Genomic DNA, 23156 nt, shown 5'->3' on the forward strand with positions numbered 1-23156 from the left:
AGCCTCGCTTGTTCTCGGGGGGCCGGAGCACGGCTCCGCGAGCCACCGACACCCGCCGCAGCCGCTACCCGCGGCAGGAGGGCCGGGAGCGCCCGCCGCCGCCCGGCGAAGGCGTTCCGCGCGGCTTGGGCCCGCCCGGCTTCCGTCCCAGATGATCCCGCCCCGCCGCCCTCGCCCCGCCGCCGCCCCCCCGCCCCTCTCCGCCCCCGGCCGTGGCGTAGCCGGTCTCGGTTTCCGTGATAGCTGTGAGCGGGGCCAGCGCCGCTCGGGGTGGGTGTGGGAGCGCGGCGGAGGAAGCGAGCACCATGGAGGAGGCGGCTCGGCCTCTCCGCCGTCCTTATTAGAGCCGCCGCCCAGCCCAGCTGGAGCCATGGACAAAGCCGACAAGGTGCGAGGGGCGGGCTCGGTGCTGAGGAGACTGTAAACAGCTGCGGCGGGAGGGGGTAGCGACGCCCCGGCGCCGCGGTGAGGGACGGGGGCGAGCGGCCGCGGGGGGAGAGGAGAGGAGCGCTGGGGCGGCGGCCCGGCTCTGTCAGACCGCGGCTGTCAGGCCCGGCCCGTCGGGCAGCAGCCCCGGGCCGCCGGGCGGAGGGGCAGGGTGCGGCCCGCGGCCTGCGGAGGCCGGTGGTGGCTCGGGGTGGGGACGGGGACCGGGGGGGGGGGGGGGCCGCCGTACCTCCCCGCCGAAGAACGGTCCCTCGGAGGCTGCAGACGGGGTGTTACAAGGCTGGAAGCGGGAGCTCGGCGTGTGTTTGCCGGGTTGGTAACGCGGCCGCCGTCCCCGCTGCCGGGCGCTGGCCTGCCGCGGGAGGCGTTGGGCCGTGCCCGGCCCCGGCAGCGCCCGGCTCGGTCCTGGTGGGTGAGCGAGAGAGCCGTGGGCATCTCCCCTTGGGATTCGCAAACGGACTAGAGCTCCATTTTGGCCTTTTTCCTCCTCCAGGCTTTGTTTCAAGCTTATAGAATAATTTGAGTTAGTGACACTTAATTTAAACCTGCCTGGTCACCAGAAGAGACTTTTACAGGCTTCTTGAGAACTTTGCAACGTGACAGATGTTGCCACTTTTGTTGAAATGTTCTAAATATCGGGTCCGGGTTGAAGCTTTCAGCGCTAGGATATAGCCGATGGTCTCAGCTGATTAGCTGAGTGGCGCAGAGTTGGGTAGAGCCCACTAATTCTTCAAGTCGCTATTTTTTTCTTCTGCGTTTAACTTGGCTTTGTCAAGGTAATCAGTTTGTGTTATTCTTAAGACCCTTCAAACTGTAGATTTGAAGAAGCTCAAACTGGCAGTTAAGAGTTCGTATGATTTGTTACGCATATGCAATAAAATGTTTCGTCATCAGGAGGTAGTTCTAAAAGATATCTGAAATGAATGTTACCATCTATAACAACTTGATCTTACTTTTAAGCTTCTGTTTCAGCAGGACGTGTTGAAAATTCATGAATTATTGCTTTTTTTGTGGTTTGCAGCTTTGGCATCTCCAGGGGTTCTAGTAGTAGGATTAATCAAAGTAACATAAGTTCCTGTACCGAAGTAGATACTGAGTAATAATGCACTCTGTAAAGATATTGCTTTTCATTTTGTATGTATGTCTAAGAAGTTAGTGAACAGTATATCTTATTACAGTGTGGCTCCCACTTTGTCTTTCTTACCAGGCTTTCTGGTGTTGATAACTTTAAGTTCACTTTTGTCACGCTTTCTTATTTGCCTTCATGTAGAAGAGCTGCTCTTATTCTGTAAAGCTTGCAGTAGTCTAATCTGTTGTACTTTTAGCTTTAAAATCTTGAGGTTTGGTGTGGTTTTCCCCCACCCCTCCCTTGGGCTCATCTGTAGTTAGTACTGCAGTACACTTGTGAAATATTTATTCCCTGTTTCTTGAGCTCTTTGTTACTGGAGGTTCACACACACACCCCATCAAACCATTCTCTTTTTATTTGTTGGAAATAGCTCATGAAAACTGGGAATCATTGTGTTACTCACAGTGTAAAGTGTTGACTCTGTGTGATTATATTAACTAAGTGCAATATTTCAGCTTGGAGGTGCAGTTAAGCTCTTTGAAGCAAGAACCATGTTCTTGTTTATTCTGTTTGCAGCTTATCTAGTCCTGTTGGTTCTTTGTCCCCTAGTAAGGCTTCTAGGCAGAGAAATAATTAATACCTGATGAGTTTCTAAAATGATTCAACTTTCTTCTTGCTTTTGTGTTCTCATTATACAGTAGCATCTTGATTAGGAGATTCCTAAATGCTTTGGGTTTGAACCTTTTGTGCTGTAAGAATTGAGTGTAATCTCCTTCACCAGTGTAAGTGTTGGTAAGGTTGCATCAGTTTTGGGTGCTATTCCATCTTTTCTTTGGTTTGGGCTCCTTATTGCACCTGTATTGCATGGCATCTGGTAAATTAATGTTAAAGTATGCAGATGAGTGTTAACAGTGCTTAACCTCTTCAGTCCTTTCCCTCAGAATACTCCCTTAGCTGCAGTGTAGTAACTGTACACGCTGATAGGGATAACCACTGTGAAATTAGAATATGAGGGAGTAAGAATATTGTACTATGTTACTAGTATTTCAAGAATAAAGGGGGATCCCAAATGTTTTTGATGGGGAATGTGTTTGAACAGGGTTTTGTGGTGTGAGCTCAGCAAATCAGTACGAGATGTCATGCCCCACGTTAGGACACCTAAATAACAAAAAGATGTCACTTGTAGATTGCCCTTCAGATTTCTGTTACCTAAATTATGGTGTGACTTTGCTTGTTATAATATGGCTAGTGATATTGTGGCAGCTGATACAGAAGAAAACATAATGAAGCTTGTTAAACCCAATTATTTTATGATAGAACATGTTGTGATTTTTGTAGTGGGTGTGGAAGTTTACTTCTGTCTACGTCAGAACCGAAGCTGTTCCCATTAGAAAGCGTCTGAGTTTCAGCAGTTAAGTGTAGATTATTTTCCTACTAGAGATAAAACTCAGTATGTGACCTCTAGTACTCTTTCTATTGAAGCTGATTGTGGTAGAAACCCAGAGAAACAACTTCCCCTCTCAAAAGTATTGCTGTGCTTTGATTTTTCTAAGCGTTATACATTTATCTTGCCCCATGGTTAAGACGTTTGGTTCTATTGGTGCAGTTAAGAAATCAGGTGATGTTGCAAAACCAATGACCTATGTTTTGTAGTATTATTGCTTAAAGGGAGCCTGTTCTGCTTGCCTCTACTGTTCTTGACCATTCAACAGTTGGCTTGATAATACACAGCCATAGAGGTAGATCTAGATCAATGTTTTGTGCTCTTTATTCTATCCAATTTCCTTCAGTGTTTCTTACCCATGACAGAATTTTCAACTGAGGCAGACTGGAAAAGGTCAATTTTTCTGTACTGTACATTTTGTATGTTACTTTCCCTTGAATCTGGAAAGTGCAGAAGAATTTGGGGTTTGTGAGTTTGGTATTCTCTTTTTATAGAATATGTTCTTCAGCGAATTTAAACGTTACTGGTATGATATATGTACATCTTAACTTTTTGATCACATACTTACTTATCTTAAACAGTTTGTGGAGATGTGGAAGCTGATTTACGTGAATGGTTTGCTTAATACTTTTAGTACATAGGCTGCAAACCACTCAAATATTAATACTTCATATTGATAGTGGGAGTTTAGAAGTTTATATGTGCTGTTAAACGCTGTAGACTAGATAAATGAAGAGAAACCTATTGGTAACTTTTCTAATCTGTGGACAAGCTTTGTAACTGTGATTATTAAATTTTATTTTCCTCTTTTTTTCCTGGAATATTCTGAGTTTGAGTTTAAACATGCCAACTTGCTGTGTTGTGCCACTTGTTCATTTTCTACGTATATGTAAAAATCTTTATACTTAGCTTTGTTATATTCTGAGCATGGTACCCTCTTCTGTGAAAGGGAAGAGAATTATGCCTGGGTCCCTTATGAACTGGAGAGAAAATGAAAAGACTAACTTCATAGTGTATTGGCTTTAAGTGTTGTATCAAAATTCCTATGTTTAATCTGAATAGGGAAGATTAAATTTTGTGCTTTGTTAAATGGCCTGTTGCTGGTGTTTCCAGTTGGACTGCATGTTTACCATTCCTGAAGTGTCTTCTGCTTAGAAGCAACTAATTATAGAAACAATAACTTCCATATTTGTAAAGTTTCTCTTAAAATAGATGAAATGTGACCTGTCTTGCTGCTGAAATGACTTTGAATTCTGAAATCCAAAATTCAGAAGCAGGCTTGTTTTCAAAAAAAAAACCACAAAAAAAACAAATAAAAATTGAGCTATGTTTTTATCTTAAATTTGTGATGAGAATTCTTTTTTCCAGACTTTGAAACAGTAAAACAGCTGATTCTATTCTAGCCCTCTGAAATGTGGCATCTGTGTCTATTTTCTCACCCTGTAAATGGTAAGATTGATAGCCAAGTGTTCTCCTCTAAGAGAGCAAGCTGACAGAGATTCTATTTAATTGAAAATGCTGAATGACATTAAGCTACAATGAACAAAAACTTAGCTCTAAGATTAAACATACAGTGCTACAACTATAGGACAAAGTTTACCAGTCTGTTCCTGCTTGTGTCATCTTCTGTCTTTGCAGCTGTTGATGACTACAGTAGCTTTTATATAGGAAACAAAGGATTGCTTCAGTATATATGCTGTCTTGAAAGAGTTGTAATTGTTGGACTGAAATATGTAATGAGCTACTGCAAAACATTTTGTAAATTGAAGCTAGGGATATCTACAAAAGAGACTTCTGTATAAATCTTGGTTTCTTTTGAAGGAGTGTGCTTCCGTTAATATGCAAGTGATTAAAAATCTCCTGTGTCAGCATGACTTAAATTTATATTTAGAATTGAATTTGGCTATCAAAGGTCAAATTCAATAAAACTTTGTTTAGCTTTGTGAGGTGAAAGGTTGAATAAACATTAAAAAGTTGCACCCCAAAATAAAATTAAGTTTGGTCTTGCAATATTTGCAATGTTTGCTTTAAGATTGCCTGATCAAAACATATATTACTTTATATTAACTATTTAGGGTCTGAACCCTGAACCTGCATTTACTGATGTCAGTGGCAAAGTGCCAGTTCCTTAGTGGATGCAGGCTAGAATAAATCTCCGTAGTATGAGAACAATTAGAACATAAATTAGTATCACAAGTGCTCTGTTGTAAGGATTAGGAAAAGCGTAGGAACCTTCCCCCAAATTCTTTAGTGTTTGACAGATCTTTCTTGTCTAATTATTTTTATTTGCTTGTGGTTACAAACCAGTGGCGTAATCAGTCCTGTTAGTTCTGTTCATCTGCACTTGTCACTCCGTTTGTACTGTGTGGATGAAGTCTGAGGAATTGCATTCATACATATTTGTGTACACTTCAGTTTATGCACTTGGCATTTTGTTTTAGAAGCAAATACTATTTAAAAAAGGATCTCATCTCGTATTCTGGAGTTTACTTCAGTTGTCATTGGTTGCATTTTCTGCTGAGTCTCAGCCATGTCAATATGGTACTTAAAAACAAACAAACAAAACCCGATGACAACAAACTGTTTTATTTGGCATTGTTGTTTCTGTATCTGGCCAGAGAAGCACAGAGACAACCTGTTAAAAGAGATAAGAAGTCTCTGTTGGAGATAGTTTTTGCTTGTCCAGTGCAATGAGAAATTACCAACACCTTTACTTACTATTAAACTGATTTTTCTTTTCTTTTGTTTTGTTTCACTTTCTCTTCTTACACTATTAAGGGAATATTATTTCTGTTGTTCTGACAACATATTGCGAGCCAGGAGACCTAAAATGCCATTTATTAAAAAGAATTACTTTGCTGTCTTCACCAAGCCTTCCTACTAGCCAAGAAAAAACATGGTCTTAAAAAAATCTCGTTAGAAAACTTTGAGCAAATTACTTAGCTTTGCTATTTTGTTTCCCTCATGTGTCAAATGAAACCACTAGCCGTTTGTGAAATGTACTGAAACATCTGGAAAATCTCATTGGAGAGTTAATTCTGTTTATATTTTGGGTTGGTTAGCAGTCTGATCTGACTTAATACATTTGTTTCCCCTTTTTGCTTTAAGTTTATTAAAGTTCAGTGTCCTCCTGTAAAGACATGCTATGTAAGAAGGAACTTTGTTTTCTACCCTGAAGTGGAAATGGGACTTTGTCTATTGAAATGTGTTGGTTGTGCAGAGTGTTGGGTGTATTATGCTTGCAGAATGACTTTTGAAAAACCTGTATTAAGGTTTTTATGTTTTCAGTTGCTGTTCCGATGAGTTAGTGCGTGTATGTATATATACATATACGCACATATATATAGACATATGTATATATTTAGTCTGTGGCTACAGAACAAAATGTAAAATTCAAAAACAGGTTTACCCTAGATTCTTCTTTTTGGTGAAACAAGTTTCTTGGATGCATTAAATAACTTCCACAAACCAAACCAACCTGTAGATACAGATTAAACTGCACATGAAAACAGTGTTTAAGGGATAATGCATGTAAAAGATTTCTGAAATGCAGTTTTGATTCCTTTAAATAACAGATAATATCAGAGTTCTGTAGGCAAAAAATTAAATTAACTTTCAAATGCACTCCTATGTTTATGATTACAGGATATGCTGTATCTTTTATTTTACTGCTATAGGTAAGCTAAATATGTTATGAGCTGTACAGAAAATGGTAATTAGATATATCAGCCAATATATCTGTCCTCTGTCACAGAAATAGTTCATCATTTCCTGTCGAAGAGACTGGGCAACAGGAAAGGAAACATTAAAGTTGTCCTTCTAGTTTGAGCATCTCTTAATTGTTTGAGTCTAGCAAAGTCAAGCAGAATAATTCAAATGAAATTTTCCTAAACTTGTCAAATTACATAATAACAGATTGTTGTGTTTTGGTTTTTTTAATAAATTAAAAAAAAAAAAAACACCCTAAAACGTATAATCCTCTTTTTACTGGAAAGATTTAAATATATCAAATTTTATCCAAAATACTTGGATGGAAAAGTAAGATAGGTATTATCTTTGCAAACTGACAAGAAATACTTTGCACTGGCAGCCTTGCTGATGGGAGTCATTTGGCTCCTGCTTTGATGGGTTATATCTCCTTTTTTAAGACTTGATGTGAAAGACTGTTCTGTCATAATACTAGTAATGAATGATGATATAATACAGTATCACAAAAATCCTTGAAATGAGACCATTCTAGAAGTGACTCACCATGAAGGAATGATTTTTGGTTTTCCACATCAATCCCTCAAAATAGTATAGGGAAAGAGCAGACAGTCAGACAGGAAAGGCCTTTAAAATAGGGAATCTTGTCCCAACCTGAATCACAAATAAAATGTTTTGACTATTTTCTGAGCCAGTACTAGAGTGTCTAAAGTTAGTATCTTGGCTAAAGTTCATTTGGCTTGTTGCTGGGAGATAGTGACCAGTAGATTAGGAATAGTTGTTTGGAAGTTTTTAGTGCCTCATTAAGAACACCGTATTTGTAAACCACTCATCCTGGTTTTACTGATGAATTTTCTATGGGTGAGACAGCCTTGGTGTGTTCCTTTAACGTTTATGCCATCTAGTTTTGTAGGCTAGCCCACAACCGAATCTATTCATACGCAAATATTTGTCTGGTAATCTTGAAACAGGGTGAAAAAGCTCTCAGTTTTCAGGGAGGGATTTGAGTGTCAGTATTTGTCATTTTTTAAGTGGTCATTGTACATAAGCACTTGACAATTTGATGGTTTTGTTTTTTTAATGAAAAGTGTTTATCCCCATGGTACTGTGTGTTGAGAATGCCTTGGAGCTTTGCAGAGGGTAGTGATGGTGCTGTACTGGTGCTTACAGCCATAAGCATTTCAGAACAGTCATTAATAACCACTTTTTGACAGGGATAGGGTACCTCATCACTTGCTAAGGCATACTTTTTTCCCCACTGTCATGCTAGTTCCACTTTTATCTTTTTTTTGATGTTTTGTTTTCCTTTTTTGATTGCTGCTAAGACTTCAGGTCTCTTATGCTACATTTATACTTGTAAATGACTGATGTTCTTATTAAATAAGCAGTTCAAAGCAGAGACTCACTTTGTGGAAGGGACATTTCTGCTTTCCCAGCACACTTTGACAAGTCCAAAGACAGAGAAGCTTCTCAAGAAGTGGTTAAAAATAATCATGGACTCCGTATTTATGATCCGAGTTCAGTTATAAACAAGCTTTGGCCTTGGTCACTGTGGTTTGCAGAATGTCCTACCATCAAAGTTGTTAAGGATGTAACTTTGATCTCAAGTTAATACTCACAGACGTCCTGTAGACCATGGTCTCCTATCCTAAACAGTGTTTCACTTAGAAAGCCTCCTCCTGTGTTTATAAAGTTCATTTTTAGTGAGGTGCACAGTATTTGGAAAAGGAGTGATGTTTAAATAGAAATTATTTGGTGAACTGATGTTTACAGGAAATGGCTAATGGTGAAATTTGAGGTAATACCACATAAAATCTCATGAAAGAAGTATGAATTAGCAAATTTGATAATGGAAGGGATAAAAAGAGGCAGACACTTTGTCTGTAGTAACACTTTTTGTAGGAAAAGTTTGATTCCACTTGTACAAGTCATCTAAATAGCTGTTAAAGCATGACTGCCTTTGCGATGAGTTAGCTTGAGTGTCGAGTTGAAGAGAACGCATTGAGCAAAATTTTGGGCTTAATTTTTGAAATTGGCAGGGGATTCTAATATTACAAGCATTTGTAATGCATTTTGAAAATACTTTTATATTATAAAAACATAATGCACCATTCACTGGTAGTTATGATTATTTAATTGTGAATATAATACTTATATGAAAGCTGGGGAGCTTTTATAGTCTTAACTATGCTTTTTTCCTCTCCTCTTTCTAAGAGTACATGACAGCAAAGTGCTTAAATACCAGTTGGTTTTCAGCTCATTTGGTGAATTACAGTCTAACTCATGGTCTTAGTAATTTACTTGATGATGATTCTACCTTTTGCTCAGTAATTAAATTTTCTTGTATGTAGGTGTGTTGGACTAACTAAACAAAGATCCTGTACTATTCCTGAGTGGGTCTTGACCTCACTTTTTCTAGTTCAGTCCGATACATTAAAGTACCTGCCCATCAAGTAAAAGTCTTTCTTACTGACTGGGACAACTGTATTTTCAAAACACTTTTGGACTTGCCCCTCCCACCTCCTCCACCTCCATGCTGCTAAAGAGATATGGGATCTTATTTAAAAAAATAAACGTTGGGGGCTTATTTAATGAGTTTATAGATTCAGATATTGGACAGTAAGGCTGTCTCTGGATGGATGGTGGGTTTGATACAGAGCAAGGACATGGATTGAGAAGTGCGTGGTAAACGTGGAACTAATTGCTGTGATATTTTCAGAGCTCCCTTTGTTTAAATGCTTCTGCTTATGTGGATGTTCTGCAGGTAGAGGCAAGCATATAACTGTCCTCAGCACAGCAAACCTTCAGACTCTGCTTTTTGGAAGACAAAAGCATGCACTTGCATAGATGATGCGTTGCCTTTGGAATTACTTCTTAAACAGATGGGAGGAAAAGTTTCTGGAGTCCTTGCCCGCTTTAGAGAAAAATCTTCTTAGAAATTGGTGTTCTGTGAGATACTAATGTGAGACAAGTATAATTAAGCTGAAATCTTTGTACAAAAAAGATGCTTTTCAACAGAACGTAACTTATAATGGAATATAGAATTTAAGGGTACTTAGGATCTGCAGTTGTCTTACTGAATAGAGCATTTTTCATTGTTTAAGCATACGATCTATCTGTTCCATACAATACCAAAGTGTGGGTAAAAACACCTTATAAACTGTTGAGGATACTTTCAGGATAGGGAGGGGTCTTTTTGTTCAAAAGCACAGTTTAAAACTTATTTTTAAGGAGTCTTTAATGCCTTTTTCATGGCGAAATTTAATCATATTCTTAACACTTTAAAATATGTTAAAATGTGCAGATGGAATGGAGGGGTCTTCTGTGGTACACCATCTATTTTAGCAGTAAACCTATGGTTTACTGCTGAAAAATCTGATTTATAATTGCCTAGGAACATGGTCGGATTTGTAGAGCAGACCAGGCATTACCATGTCTTCCATATGTTGGTTTTGCTTATGAAAGCCTACACAACTGTGCTCCATCTACAGTGCTAATTGATTTCTTTCTGTGCTCAGACTAGTCTATGCTCTGCAAGATCTGAACTTCAGTCCCTGTTAAATTAATTAGTGTTTGTATTGCACTTTGAAAATGTAAAGGTTACTACAAATGCTAAATGTTGGTAATCTGTATTACACTCTATGATTGGAAGGATGTAACAAGCACTTGCCAACTGTTTTCCACCTCTTTCAGTTTATTGCAGAAATACTGTAGTCTTGTCATTCGTTTGCCTGCTATTTGTAGTAATTACCAAACAAGTTTATGAATCTAGATTTTCCCAAACAATTTGTGACATTATTTCTTTTCTCTTAAGAATGTCAAGCTGTCAGCTGAAGTAGAACCGTTTATTCCTCAGAAGAAGGGTCCAGAAACACTAATGATCCCAATGGCACTTCCCAACGACAGTGGAGGAATTAATGGCATGGAACCAACTCCTATCCCTAGCTACCTGATCACTTGCTATCCATTTGTACAGGAAAACCAGTCCAACAGGTAATAAGTGGTTGCGGTCTTCATGGAAGATAATCTATTTTTAAATGATTTTAAACTTTTTGTAGACTCAAGAGGAGTCAGTGACTGTGGGCTGAATACTCATTTTATCGTATTGAATCTTCTCACCCTTGATGGGCGAGGATGAAGTTTCTCTGTCCCAAATCTTTTTTTACTTATTTCCTTTCCTCTACTTTTCTCTTTTCATATTCTTTGATGCTTTTATTTCCCTGGCTACAGAGGTCTGGTACAAATTCCTCAGTCACCTGCTGTGCTCTTGCATCTTCCAGGGTAGTCAGGAGGTCTGTGTCAATTTCTGATGCTGAAGCAAGGCTCCAGGTTTCCAGCTTGGATCCTGCTGTGGCAAAACAGTATGCAGCTGACATTTGTATTGAGTGTAGCTGTATTCATTTTTCTTTGCCTAACTAGTTATAATAGATTGAGCTAAGGAACTCTTTATTCTAGCCCAAATGTATTGTATGCTTAACCTCCATGTTCGTTATTTTGTATTGACAGCATAAATAATTATTGCTGTTTGGTTTTAGAAAACATACCTAATACTTATGTAGAACAGCACTTTAATGCTGTTGCACTTGAATAGGTAAAACCAGAAATAATCCTTTAGCAACTGCCTGCTGCAGAGCTGTAAAGTTATCCTGAATCTTTACTTTTCCTGTTTTCTTTCTCTAATATTTGGGTGTCTGCGTTTTCTGTGTAGATGGTCTCCTGGTCTCTTGGGGATTTGAAGAGAAAGAGAATTGGGTTCATAGATTTTTTTTATTCTAGTATGCTGTATCACAAATAAATATAGGAAGAAGTCTCCATGCTTGGTTTCAGTAGCAAGTTTGTAAATGCCAGTTTTCATATGTGCTGCTTAAGGTCTGCATTTTCACATGAATTTTGAACAAGGGTGAGTTGGCAACTCAATATACTCAATTACTTGGCCCTGAGCTAGCTAATGAATGTCACTGTTCCACATGTCTGCTAGCTTACCTTGTGTAAGCTTACACATCTACTTAGATTATATGTGTTTTCTGAAACAATGAAATTGTAATGGGTCCAAAGTACTTGTTGAAGGAAATGCCTACATTTTATTTCTAAGTTTAATATTAGAAATTTAATAAGTTCATACAAATGCAAGATCAACAAAGGTACTTATTTTGCACTTGGATGTAATGTGAGCTTGTGAATAATTTAATTGGCATCTCTAAGAAGTCCTAATAAATTTAAGTTCAGTTATTAAAAGCTAGGAGCTCCTGAAACAAATGAGTTGTAGTTATTTGACTGTTTGTGTGTTTTTTTTTTTTAAGGAGGTGGTAGGGGTCTAAATTTCCTCAAAAGGGAAAAACTTACTAATCAGTTATTTTTCCTTTTGATTTTTACAGACAGTTTCCATTATACAACAATGACATCAGATGGCAGCAACCCAACCCAAATCCTGCAGGACCATACCTTGCTTATCCTATAATATCTGCGCAGCCACCTGTTTCTACAGAATATACATATTATCAGTTGATGCCAGCACCATGTGCTCAGGTCATGGGTTTCTATCATCCTTTCCCTACCCCCTATTCTGCACCCTTTCAAACAGCAAATGCTGTAAATACAGTTACTACAGAATGCACTGAGCGTCCCAACCCGTCGGGCCAGGTCTTTCCATTATCCAGTCAGCGGAGCAGAAGCAGTAACAGGGGACCAGTCATACAAAAAGTAAGTCTGTTTTTTAATAGGATAATAGAACTGTATAAAGAAAATATTTTTGCACAGGAAGCATGCAACTCATTTGAGCAATAACAGGTATATCAGTAGTATCAGTGGAAGGAAGAAAACGTATTAATCGGAGCAGCGTAACTCTGTCTACAGAGATATTTTGTGGTAAAATGCTTGGTGAGTTTAAAAAGCCTGCAAGTATAACATGGCAGACTCCCTTCCACTGCCTCTCTGCTAGTTTGGTCTGAGTTTAGAATTACTTCATTAGAGAACAAAGGAAGTATACTCATACTTTATCCTTTTTTTGATACTTCCACATCATAACAAACAGTTGATGCAGAAAATGCTGTGAAGAGATTAACAAATCAAGTATTTTTGTGAATATTCTCTTAATCTCTTGTCTTTAAACATGTGGCTTCTGTAGAGAGCATTAGAATTTTTAATTGCTTGGTTTGATTACAACTATGAAGTCAAATCATGTGATTTATGTGTATGTGTGGTTAATCTTTTAAAACAGCAACAGCAATTACAGACCCACATAAAAAATAAACGTCCTCCAGTGAAAAATGTTGCCACTCAAAAGGAGACTAGTTCATCAGGTCCTGAGAACAGATCAAAGATTGTTTTGTTGGTTGATGCATCACAGCAAACAGGTAATTCTATTCTTGTGTTCTGGGTGTACGAAATAACTAAACTTCGTGTCATTTGCTCTCTTTCCTAAAAGAAGGTGGGCTTGATTTAGATGTGGCTTTTAAGAGAAATCTTTGCAGATCAAAAAAATAATGAAGACAAGGTGCTGATGGTTGTAGAGACCTACTCAATATGACGTAACGTTGCAATGAGATGGTACTCCTGCACAGACTTTTCCACTGTGAAAACCACTCTTCTTGAAAGATTTGATTATTATTATTGTTACTAGGTGGACCTGGACATAATGTGTTCAAATTCGATGCAGTTTTTAATTTCATTAAAAAGAAATTGTTGTAATGTGCAAAGACTTTGGCTTTTTCCATTTATTTTTATGGTGTGTAGGTTTTTCATGTCTTTTTAACGAGTCCTGCACAAGTAATTATATTTTTATTGTTTCTTGCAGACTTTCCTTCAGATATAGCTAATAAGTCACTTTCTGAGAGCGCCTCTACAATGCTTTGGAAATCAAAAGGCAGGCGCAGAAGAGCTTCTCACCCTGCTGCAGAGTCCTCTAGCGAACAGGGTGCGAGCGAAGCAGACATCGACAGTGACAGTGGCTATTGTAGTCCTAAGCATGGCAATAACCAGGCTGCAGCCATGACTTCAAGAAATACGGATTCTTGTGCAATGAATGTACGTAAACATAACTGAATAACTTAACTATATTTGTATTGTACAGACTAATAAAAATTGCTGAAATAATTGTTTTTTTCTTTTCAGGTTGTGGAACCATCAATAAATACAAGTAAGCATTGTCTTAGCTGGTGAGCTATTTAAAATCTGGCTGGGTCACTTTTGTATTTCTGCTTTACGTTTTGCCAGGAACCATCTCTCAATCTACTTCTAGCCTGCTACTCTTATCTGATCAGATGCTTCTGAAGATAAGTCTTTGCTGTGATTTCCACCACCTCCATGAAGGCTCCCGTTACTTGTTGAATGAACAAGTCGATAAGGAGCTATTGCTAATAATTTGTCAACAGCTGCCTTTCTTTAAAGCATTTAAAAAGCCAGAGACTCCAATGGAAGCATTTAGACAAAGCCATGCTTCTGTTGTATTTTATACTCAAGCTTCCTTACCCTGTTGGACTGCAGCTCATACCTGAGTAGTATCAGAGCCAAAGACATTATTTGAGAAGGGCTGATAGTTTTTTAGAGGCTTTAAAGAAGTACTGTAACATGGACAAATATTTTGTTTAGTCTGGTAGTACTGGGTAATGCTAGTGGCTATTATTTATGACTGGACCAATATTGATATGAATGTTGAATCTGAGGTTTCCTCTGACTGTTTCTTCATGACCAGTTGTTGGAAATTTGAATGTCTGTCACCTGACTCTTCCATAAAGGCAATTCTGCTAATGTCTAGACATAGCTAAAGAAATAAATGTTGTCAGAGGAGAATTAAGCTTTCTTGGTACTTTATTTGTATCAAAATTGTGTTCCTGACTCTGGTGGCATGTGTGTCATTATGATGCATTGTCATACTAATTCAGTTTTTCATAGATGGTACTTCTCTTTCAGCTGGTGTAAATTGGACTAATGTAAATTCCCAGGCAACTCAAAAAAAACCTTGGATTGAAAAAACTCAGACATTTTCTAGAGGTGGAAGACAAGCTGAGCAAAGAAATAGTTCACAGGTATATTGTTAATTGTTCTACGTTTAAATGTTCTGTTTCTTGTAATATGTGAAAATGAGGAATTTGAAATGGATTATAAAATCAACATACAAAGAATAGTTAATGAAAACAGTGAATGACAAGTGTAGAAACTCAGCCTAAAATTCCAGTTGCACATTTCTACCTTGTATGTTTCTCCAGCTAGTGCTGTATCATATATGTTTATAAATGTAATTTCATGTACTTTGCAATGTTCTGCCTATAGCCTGTTCTTTATACGTATGTTCCTAGGGAGAACATTGCATATATAAAGTAACTTGTGAAATGAAGATAGTGTGGGTGTAGAAAAGTTAGTTCAGTTTTTGACCCATTCACACTTGGAAGAAAAAAAAAAATCTCAAACTTTCTGAAGACAGATTCTGATGTGATGGTGAACTAGAATCCTGTGTTCTCACTCCTGTTGTCTTTGAAACTTTCTTTTTAAAATTCATGTTAGCATACCATGTTTTAGTGGGTTTTATTATTAATAAATGACTTAATTCTTTTATGCTAAAACTTGAATATGCTTCTGTGAAACTTCCTTCAAGTGGGACAGGATTTCTGTGATTGGTATGTGAGAAGGAGGTGGCCTTCCTGGTTTTGATAGTCTGATGATTTTATTGGAGGGGATGCTGAGGGGGACAGAGAAGATGGAAGGAAACATCTGCCTTTGCTTTAACATAGGTTTTGCTTGAATTTAGTTATTGCAGACAAAAATAGCTGAGCTTGAAGTGGGAGCTTTATCACAGATCTGCCTGTTATGTGCACATATATGTGAGCTAGCTTGCCTTATTTAGTTTTTTAGATGGAATTGTTAATTTGTCTTGAATCTTCCCATTTGGTATCTGTGGTGTATTATATAAAGGAGCTCGTTGATGTTCATATCTGGCAGTGTAGCAGTTCTCAATCTTTTTACAACCAGCAGTCAAATCGGAGACTTTTAGAAGCCCCTATTTGTGGTTTATAGCATTGGGAGAGTAGGAAGAACCAGTTTTCCTTTCATCCAGTCACAGTTTAGACTCTAAATCTGGCAGTTATTTTAGATATTTAAAAACAAAGCTGGCACAAAAAGTTTTAAATGAGGTTTCCCCAGCCAAATTTGCTGTACCTCAAGGCAGAGTTGTCCTAGAAACTATTTTCCTTTGAAACTAAATTTGTTACGAGGCCTGTAGGAAATCTTGAGAACTACATTAGTATGAGAGATTTCCAGAATTTCAGATTGAAACCATGCTTTGCTTTCAGCCAACCAGTCTTGCACATGGGTTTCCACTAAGCTTTCATGTAATAAACAGAAGAATGTTTATACCACTATACTGAGGTCTCTGGTCTTTAGAGAACTCTGTGCCTGTGCATTGTCATAAAACACATTTTGAAAAGGCAATCATTGCATGCAGAATAATTATGTAGTGGGAGAAAGTTTTTTGATTGATCATGGTTACAGACAGTTCCTCAAGATTCTTGTCTGAATTACATAGGGTCACCAGCAACATTTGTGGTTTTCTTCATGTTTGGCCAAAAGGACCCTATTTTTTTTTTAAATTAGAAATTTCGAGATGAATGTGTAGAGATGCTGTATTTGGCTTGAGAGGGGGGAATAATCTCATACTATCTGAAGATGATGTTTGTGCAGGTTTAAAAACAAAACAAAAAAATCCAAACAAACAAAATAACAAAAACCCACAAACAAACAAAAGACCCCACCCCAGAAACAACAAAAAACCTGGCACAAAAAAAAACACACCAAAGCACAACTTATTGAATTTCATTCCATAAAAACTGTACCTTTTAGTTGCTAATTAGTAGACATGAGAATGCCTCACATGCCTGTGCACACATCTTGAAAAACTGAAATTGCAAAATGCCAATCACATCCCTTATTTTCAGTCCGGTTTCAGATGCAGAGACCACAGCACATCTTCAGAAAGAAGGCAGAATTTGCAGAAACGACATGAAAAACCTCTAACTACAAGCCAGTCAAGCAGAACAGAGCAGAGTCCTGAACCTCTGTATTTTGAGGTAGTGTTGTATGAAAACTGTTTCTGAGTTGCAGTGATACAAGTTATGTGTGGAATAAGTGATGTTCTCAACAGGGAGAAGCTGCAAAACATCTGGCTTCAAGAGGTGTACAGTATAGTGCACTAATTTAATTATTATATGGTGCCTTCACTGTGTACATACAAAGACTTGTATTTGGGTGTTGTGGAAAGTGTAAGAATTTAGAACCATCAGGATGGATGAATTAGATAAGCAACATTCAAGTAACTTTTTCTGTTCACTAGTGAATAAAAAATAGTGTTCTCTGGTTTATCTCCTCTCCCCCCTAATTGTAATTGTATTTCTTTAGTATAAAACATTAATAAATTGTTCCTTTTTTGAAAAAGGTTATTCGGACACAGAAATGCTTTGTTAGTTTTTCATCATCTTCTATCTGTGTCCCTTCTAAGCCTTTCTAGCTTATGTAGGACTTCAGGATTCAATTAATTCTTCTAGCTTCAGCCATTTCAGTTGATACTTTTCACGTGACTTTTGGGTTCCATTCACTTCATTCTTAACTTGTGTATTGTTTAGGATGAAGATGAATTTCCAGAGCTAAATAGTGACAATGGCAGCAGCAAAAGTAGTAACATCCAGCAAAAGATTTCGCCCAAAGTAGTAAGTAATTATTTTGTTTTTCAAAGCATTTTTAAGTTGTTTACAGAAATGAAGTAGTCTCAAATTTTTTTATGTATCTCTGCTACAATACTTACAGTGTGGTAATTGTGATGTTCTTAGGGTGTTTGTGTTACCAGTTTTGGATGCTAAAGAAATAGCAGTTAAAATAAGTGGTGCAAAGAACTCATCTTAAACTCTCATGCTGGATTTTTGTCTCCTAATGAGATTGTTAACATGTAAAATACACCATAGATGCTTAGAATCATAGAATATCCCAAGTTGGAAGGGACTAATAAGGATGATTGAGTCCAACTCTCAACTTCTCCATCTCACTGACGGTTTCTCATGAGTTTTGTGCTTTTTGAAGTCACGTGCTAAATTTTGGGTTAACAGTAGATGCAACAGGATTTTTGAGATTAAAATTAGGTTTAAGGATTATCAAGCTTTCTTTGTATTAATACATAAACTACAACCTGGTTATTCTTTCTGGCTCAAAGAGATTGCATTCAGACTGATGCTGTGATGGAGACTTTTCTCACAATTGTTAAATCTGCAAGTACATAGTAATAGTGTCAATTTTTCAAAATAACTATGGTTTGCTTAGTTTATTCTGAAACAAAAATAAACTAAACTTTGTCTTTAAGGCTGTGGAAACAGTTGTTGGAAATATGCTCTTTTGATACCTGGTCTACTTAAATATTTTGTTGCAGAACCTTACATATAGACTGTGTAATCTATTAGGCCCCTTTGCAGGAAGTTGAAGTCCTACATGAAGTCTTCTCAGAGGGAAGGGGTGGGGGGAATCACTCTCTTATTTAGCAATCAGACTGAAAAACCTTCAGAAGGCATAATTGGAGATAAATATAATAGTTTTCCCATACGAAAATGAAATAGACATGTTTCTAGTTTTAGTCAAGTTACTGTGTCATCTAGCTGCACTCAATAATTGGAGTGTCATGCTGCTGATCAAAGCAATGGTCTGTTTGGTTTCTGGAGTGCCGTGTTTCCTATGGTCTTGAGAGGAAAGGTCTTTAATTGTGTTTTTTTTGCATTTTGTCTGAATTCCTAGTTGGATGACTTACCAGAGAATTCTCCAATCAATATAGTCCAAACTCCAATTCCCATTACAACCTCTGTACCAAAGCGTGCAAAAAGTCAGAAGAAGAAGGCCTTGGCAGCAGCACTTGCAACAGCTCAAGAGTATTCAGAGATAAGCATGGAACAGAAAAAACTCCAGGTGTGTAGCCTTCCCTCCCACCCCCAACAGGAGTTACTAAAGAGAAGTATCGGTTAGTTGTTGCTCCTCTTTATGCTATAATAGCAAGAATCTTTGTGAAGAATGTTTTGCAGGCACTATTTCTTTGTGTTTATCAGAATGTGATGTTCCTGTTACAGGAGGCTTTATCAAAAGCGGCTGGAAAGAAGAGCAAGACCCCTGTTCAGTTAGATTTGGGTGACATGTTAGCAGCTCTTGAAAAGCAGCAACAAGCAATGAAAGCTCGTCAGATTACCAACACCAGGCCTCTTTCATACACAGGTATTTCTAATCTGCTTATCTATTGCTAAATGTATTTTGTGACAATATAAATACGATCTATCTGAGCATCTTAAATACTCTTTTTTTCTGTCAAGTTTTATTTTTTTAATATAAATGTAATAAAAACCTGGGAAGACTTTCTTAATGCACTTGAAAAATTCACCTGTGCTATCTTCCTCTGAGCTGCAGTATGCAATGGTGAAAGTCCATGTAGAACTGAAGACAAACTTCTCTTCAAAGACCTACTATTCAAAATTCAGGATTCCTGTCTTGACAGTAATTCAGTGCTGAAATGAATATCTGAAAAGAACTGTATTATGTCAAACCAAACATCTACTACAGATATGATAGAATTCTCTTTGAAAGCAGCTTAGAGAGGATGCCTGTGACTATGATACAGAGGGATACCTCTCCAGGATATTCTTCCTGCCTCTGCTGATTATAGTTCAGGGCTTCCTGACCCAAGGCTTTCTCAAAATAAATTTGTTTCTTAAACTGTCTATCACTTCTGTCACATGCGTTTGCTGTCCTTAAGGTCCAATGGCAGTGAATTCTAACCTTACTAGGTGCTGTGTGAAGAAGCTCGTCCTTCTACTGTATTTTTTGGGGGTGGGGGTCAGGGGTTTTTTTTGTGCTTCACTCATAATTTCGTTAGCTTTCATAGTCTTTGTAATACAAAGACTGAGCAATCATTCCCTGCTCTCCTCCTCTGTGACTCTTGGAGGTCCGTCGTCTCTTTTCTGGTCTGAAGAGTCCGAGTCTATTTAGTTACTTCATTGTGGAAGCATGTCTTCTCTGATAATCTATATCGCTTCCTCTGTACCTTCTTGTAGTTCTACTATATCTTTTTGAAAATAAGAAACATCAGACATGCACAGAATATTTAAGTTATAGTTCCATCACAAATGTATGCAATGGATTAATTATGCTTTTTTGTTCTTTCTTTATCAATGTTTAACATTAGATTTTTTTTTTTTAAGGCTTGCTGCTGAATACAGAAGTGACATTTTTATAGTTATCTGTTGTAACCCAGGAATCTCATTCCTGAGCAGTAGTATGTAGTCTGGAGTCCGTCATTGTGCACATAGTTACCATTTGCCGCCTTGTGTGTTGCTTCATTTACCTGCTTTTGAGTTTCAGCCGTGTTCAAACATTAATTCAAGTTGACAAGGTTATATCAAACAAAGCTCAGCAAAGTTGGCATTTCCCTTGGAGACCGCATTTGTTTTACTCTTCCTTGCAGAAGAATCACTTAACTACATGTTGCACTTTCTCTCAAATGTTTTGTCTTGTCAACTAATCAAGTCTTTGACTAAAAATCAATGTTTGGATAAATATTTGCAACTTATCTTACTAATAAAGCTATATGTAGTCATTTGAAAGAGATCCCTTACCAGTATTAAAGTAATTCCTTTCCTGAAATCCATAGCTTCCTAAAACATGAGGCTAAGCTGAAGAAAACTTAAAACCATCTGGAAGCAACAATATCTGATGACATAATTTTCCTATCATTATGAACTCTTTTTTTCCAAGCGAGGAAGACGTACTCTGAGAATTCACTAGGGGAAGTTGTGAAAGCACTGTTGAAATAAAGCTGACATGTCTTTTGGTGAAACTAATATCTTCCTTGTATTTAGTTGGCAGTGCTGCTCCCTTTCATACCAAAGACTCTGCCAACAGAAAGTCCTTAACAAAGGGACAGCCGTCTATGGGTTGCCTTAATCCTTTGGATTCAACTGCTCCGAAAGTGAAAAGAGGAAAAGAAAGAGAGATTGCAAAATTGAAACGCCCTACAGCGCTTAAAAAGGTAAACATGTCAACCTGAAATGCCTTCATCCACACTCGTATTTCAAAAATGGTATTTTCTTCCTCAAGAACTAGGGACCATGAGCATAGAGTGAGGGAGCCATGCACTTCTTCCTCCAGTTCCTATGACACTGATGTCTTGTCCTTTGGATCAGGGCATGTAACACTAACGTTTCTACCCCCATAATTAGTTGTGTGATACAAATCTCTCAATATGGAATGCAAGGATATTTTAACTGTTAAGCACTAGGACATATGGGAAAACTTGCATAGATTTTTCCATGTCACTGAATCCTAGTTTGTAGTGCAATGTAGTATGCTAACCTTAAATTTTCCAACTCTTTTTTTTAGAGATGGGTGTAGAACTTGAAGTAAAACATGAATTTTAATTGAGTAAACTTAAAAATAATTGGTTGTATATATCTATATAAATGCACATATAAAGTAGGTATGTACCCAGAGAATACAGTATGTATGGAAATCAGAAGGTAAAATGCAAAAAACCTAGCCCTTGAAAAGAAAGTGTAAAAGTCTTTAAAAAAAAAAAACCACAATAATTAAAAAAAAAAAAACCACAAACAAAACCACCACAACAAACAAACCCCAAAACATGAAAGTCACCTGTATGTCCTGCACCATATTTGTTGTCAAGATCACTTCATGGTATGAGCAGTTGGAATCTGGTAAAGCTGTGTTTGTACAAAGGTTGGCTTTGGCTAAGTTGCCTTACCTCCCAGCAGTCTGTTGTGTTGTGTTTTTTTTTCCCTGACTTGTCCATGACCTACTTGAGTTAGAGAAATTCACAGCTACCTGTTCAGAAAAGTTTTCTAAACTCTCTGTTGTCAAGCCTTTTGTTGTTATTATTTATCATAGTAATACCAGTATGTTTGTAGCTACTTATCTTTGCACTTTCCTTTGTTTAAAAGAAAAGATTTTATCTGTTGTCATGGTGCTTCACAAAGATGACTAGTATTCTTGCATAAGGTGTTTTTTACAGGGGTAGGGATGAGGAATTGTTAATAAGTGAGTGTTAATGTATCAGAAAGAAGCTGTGAAAGTACTTAATGTTTAAAAGAAGCTGTTGAAAGCACTATTTATGTAGAAGTGTGAGAGTATTGAGTGTACCATCTGTAAAACGCTGGAATGAAATACTGTTTGTGACCAAAGAAGAAATGGAAATGATTTCAGGGCTTTCTATCCTGGCACAAGTAGAAAGGTTCAAAACAACTGGCTTAACTTTATTTTGTGTCTTGTTCAGGCAAATGGACATTTTTGTTTACAGGTGTATCTGTAATTTTCAAATGCTGATAGTGGTTGGTTTTGCTCCTAGATTATTTTGAAAGAGAGAGAAGAGAAGAAAGGCCGTTTATCAACTGACCATAGCCTTTTGGGGTCTGACGAACAGAAAGAAGTTCATATAAACTTGGCTGCTGATCAGTCTCAGGAGCTGGCCTCTCAAGAAGGTTAGTCTTGATCTCTCCAGTCCCTCTTTCCTCCCCCCACCCAGTTGTACTGATTTGCTTGATTTAATATTTTGTCTTTCTCTTCTTATACAAAACAATTTATTGATGTTCTTTGAACTTCTTTAACATTATGAAATGCTAGAAATTAGAACGCTCTTCTCATAAAATCTCGTCTATCCCTCAGTTTTGGAAGGTTTTGGAAGCCTCAGTGCAGTATGGGTTCTAAGTACATCATTTCCAATACAGCCTCTTGATTCATTGAGTGGAAGTTCTCAATGCATGTCAGAGTTGATCACGTTTTTGAGAAGTGGACCAATCTAGTAAAGAAATATTGGAAGAAGTTGTAGCATTTAGGCAGATTTTTCCCTTCTATTCTGTCCTTTTCACAAACTAAGCTTTGGATGTTTTTTAATTGAATAGTTGAATATTGCTTATTTACCCAACCCATGCTGAGTGTTGGATACGTGCTTGTTTTGTTTCCCCACCTCTCAGCTACCCCTCCAGGGAAGAATACTGTTCAGTGTTTTCAGAATGTAATTTGGAAAAAGCAAGGGAGAAATACATGTGTGATGCTGTTTTTTATGTGAAAATGCTTTTGCATTTTATAATGTTTTGAAATTGTCTTTCAGAAACTGGATTAAGTATGCCTAGTGATACTTCACTTTCTCCAGCAAGTCAGAATTCTCCGTACTGCATGACCCCAGTGTCACAAGGTTCACCTGCTAGCTCTGGAATAGGCAGTCCAATGGCGTCTTCTGCAATAACCAAAATTCACAGCAAGAGATTCAGAGAGTAAGAGTTCTGCGTTTTATTAATATAAATTCAAGGCTTGCACCTCAGTGAACCTCATCCTTTAAGTGTGGATAGGTTTAGTAGATTTAAGAGGACCTTAACGAGCGTAAGCTACACTTTCATCAATAGAAGTTTCTGCAAGTATTTTTTTTGTGATGGATTGCTACATGTGCACATATATACATAAACGTGCATATAT

General features: G+C 37.8%; 1 protein-coding gene across 1 annotated transcript in view; it reads left to right on the forward strand.

The window, feature by feature from the left end:
- Positions 1-332: 332 nt before the first annotated feature.
- Positions 333-23156, forward strand: part of SECISBP2L (SECIS binding protein 2 like) — a 30825-nt gene continuing 8001 nt past the window's right edge. The window contains exons 1-14 of the mRNA XM_086620148.1: positions 333-388; positions 10480-10658; positions 12041-12365; positions 12883-13018; positions 13459-13688; positions 13776-13800; positions 14574-14689; positions 16592-16723; positions 17276-17359; positions 18429-18596; positions 18755-18896; positions 20534-20703; positions 22033-22165; positions 22795-22957. Of these exons, the coding sequence (XP_086476274.1) occupies positions 371-388; positions 10480-10658; positions 12041-12365; positions 12883-13018; positions 13459-13688; positions 13776-13800; positions 14574-14689; positions 16592-16723; positions 17276-17359; positions 18429-18596; positions 18755-18896; positions 20534-20703; positions 22033-22165; positions 22795-22957 (2021 nt within the window). The 5' untranslated portion in view covers positions 333-370. The remainder of the gene's footprint in view (positions 389-10479; positions 10659-12040; positions 12366-12882; positions 13019-13458; positions 13689-13775; positions 13801-14573; positions 14690-16591; positions 16724-17275; positions 17360-18428; positions 18597-18754; positions 18897-20533; positions 20704-22032; positions 22166-22794; positions 22958-23156) is intronic.

Source organism: Tauraco erythrolophus, chromosome 14, assembly GCF_009769465.1.
Source record: "Tauraco erythrolophus isolate bTauEry1 chromosome 14, bTauEry1.pri, whole genome shotgun sequence".
In the NCBI taxonomy this organism is placed as follows: domain Eukaryota; kingdom Metazoa; phylum Chordata; class Aves; order Musophagiformes; family Musophagidae; genus Tauraco; species Tauraco erythrolophus.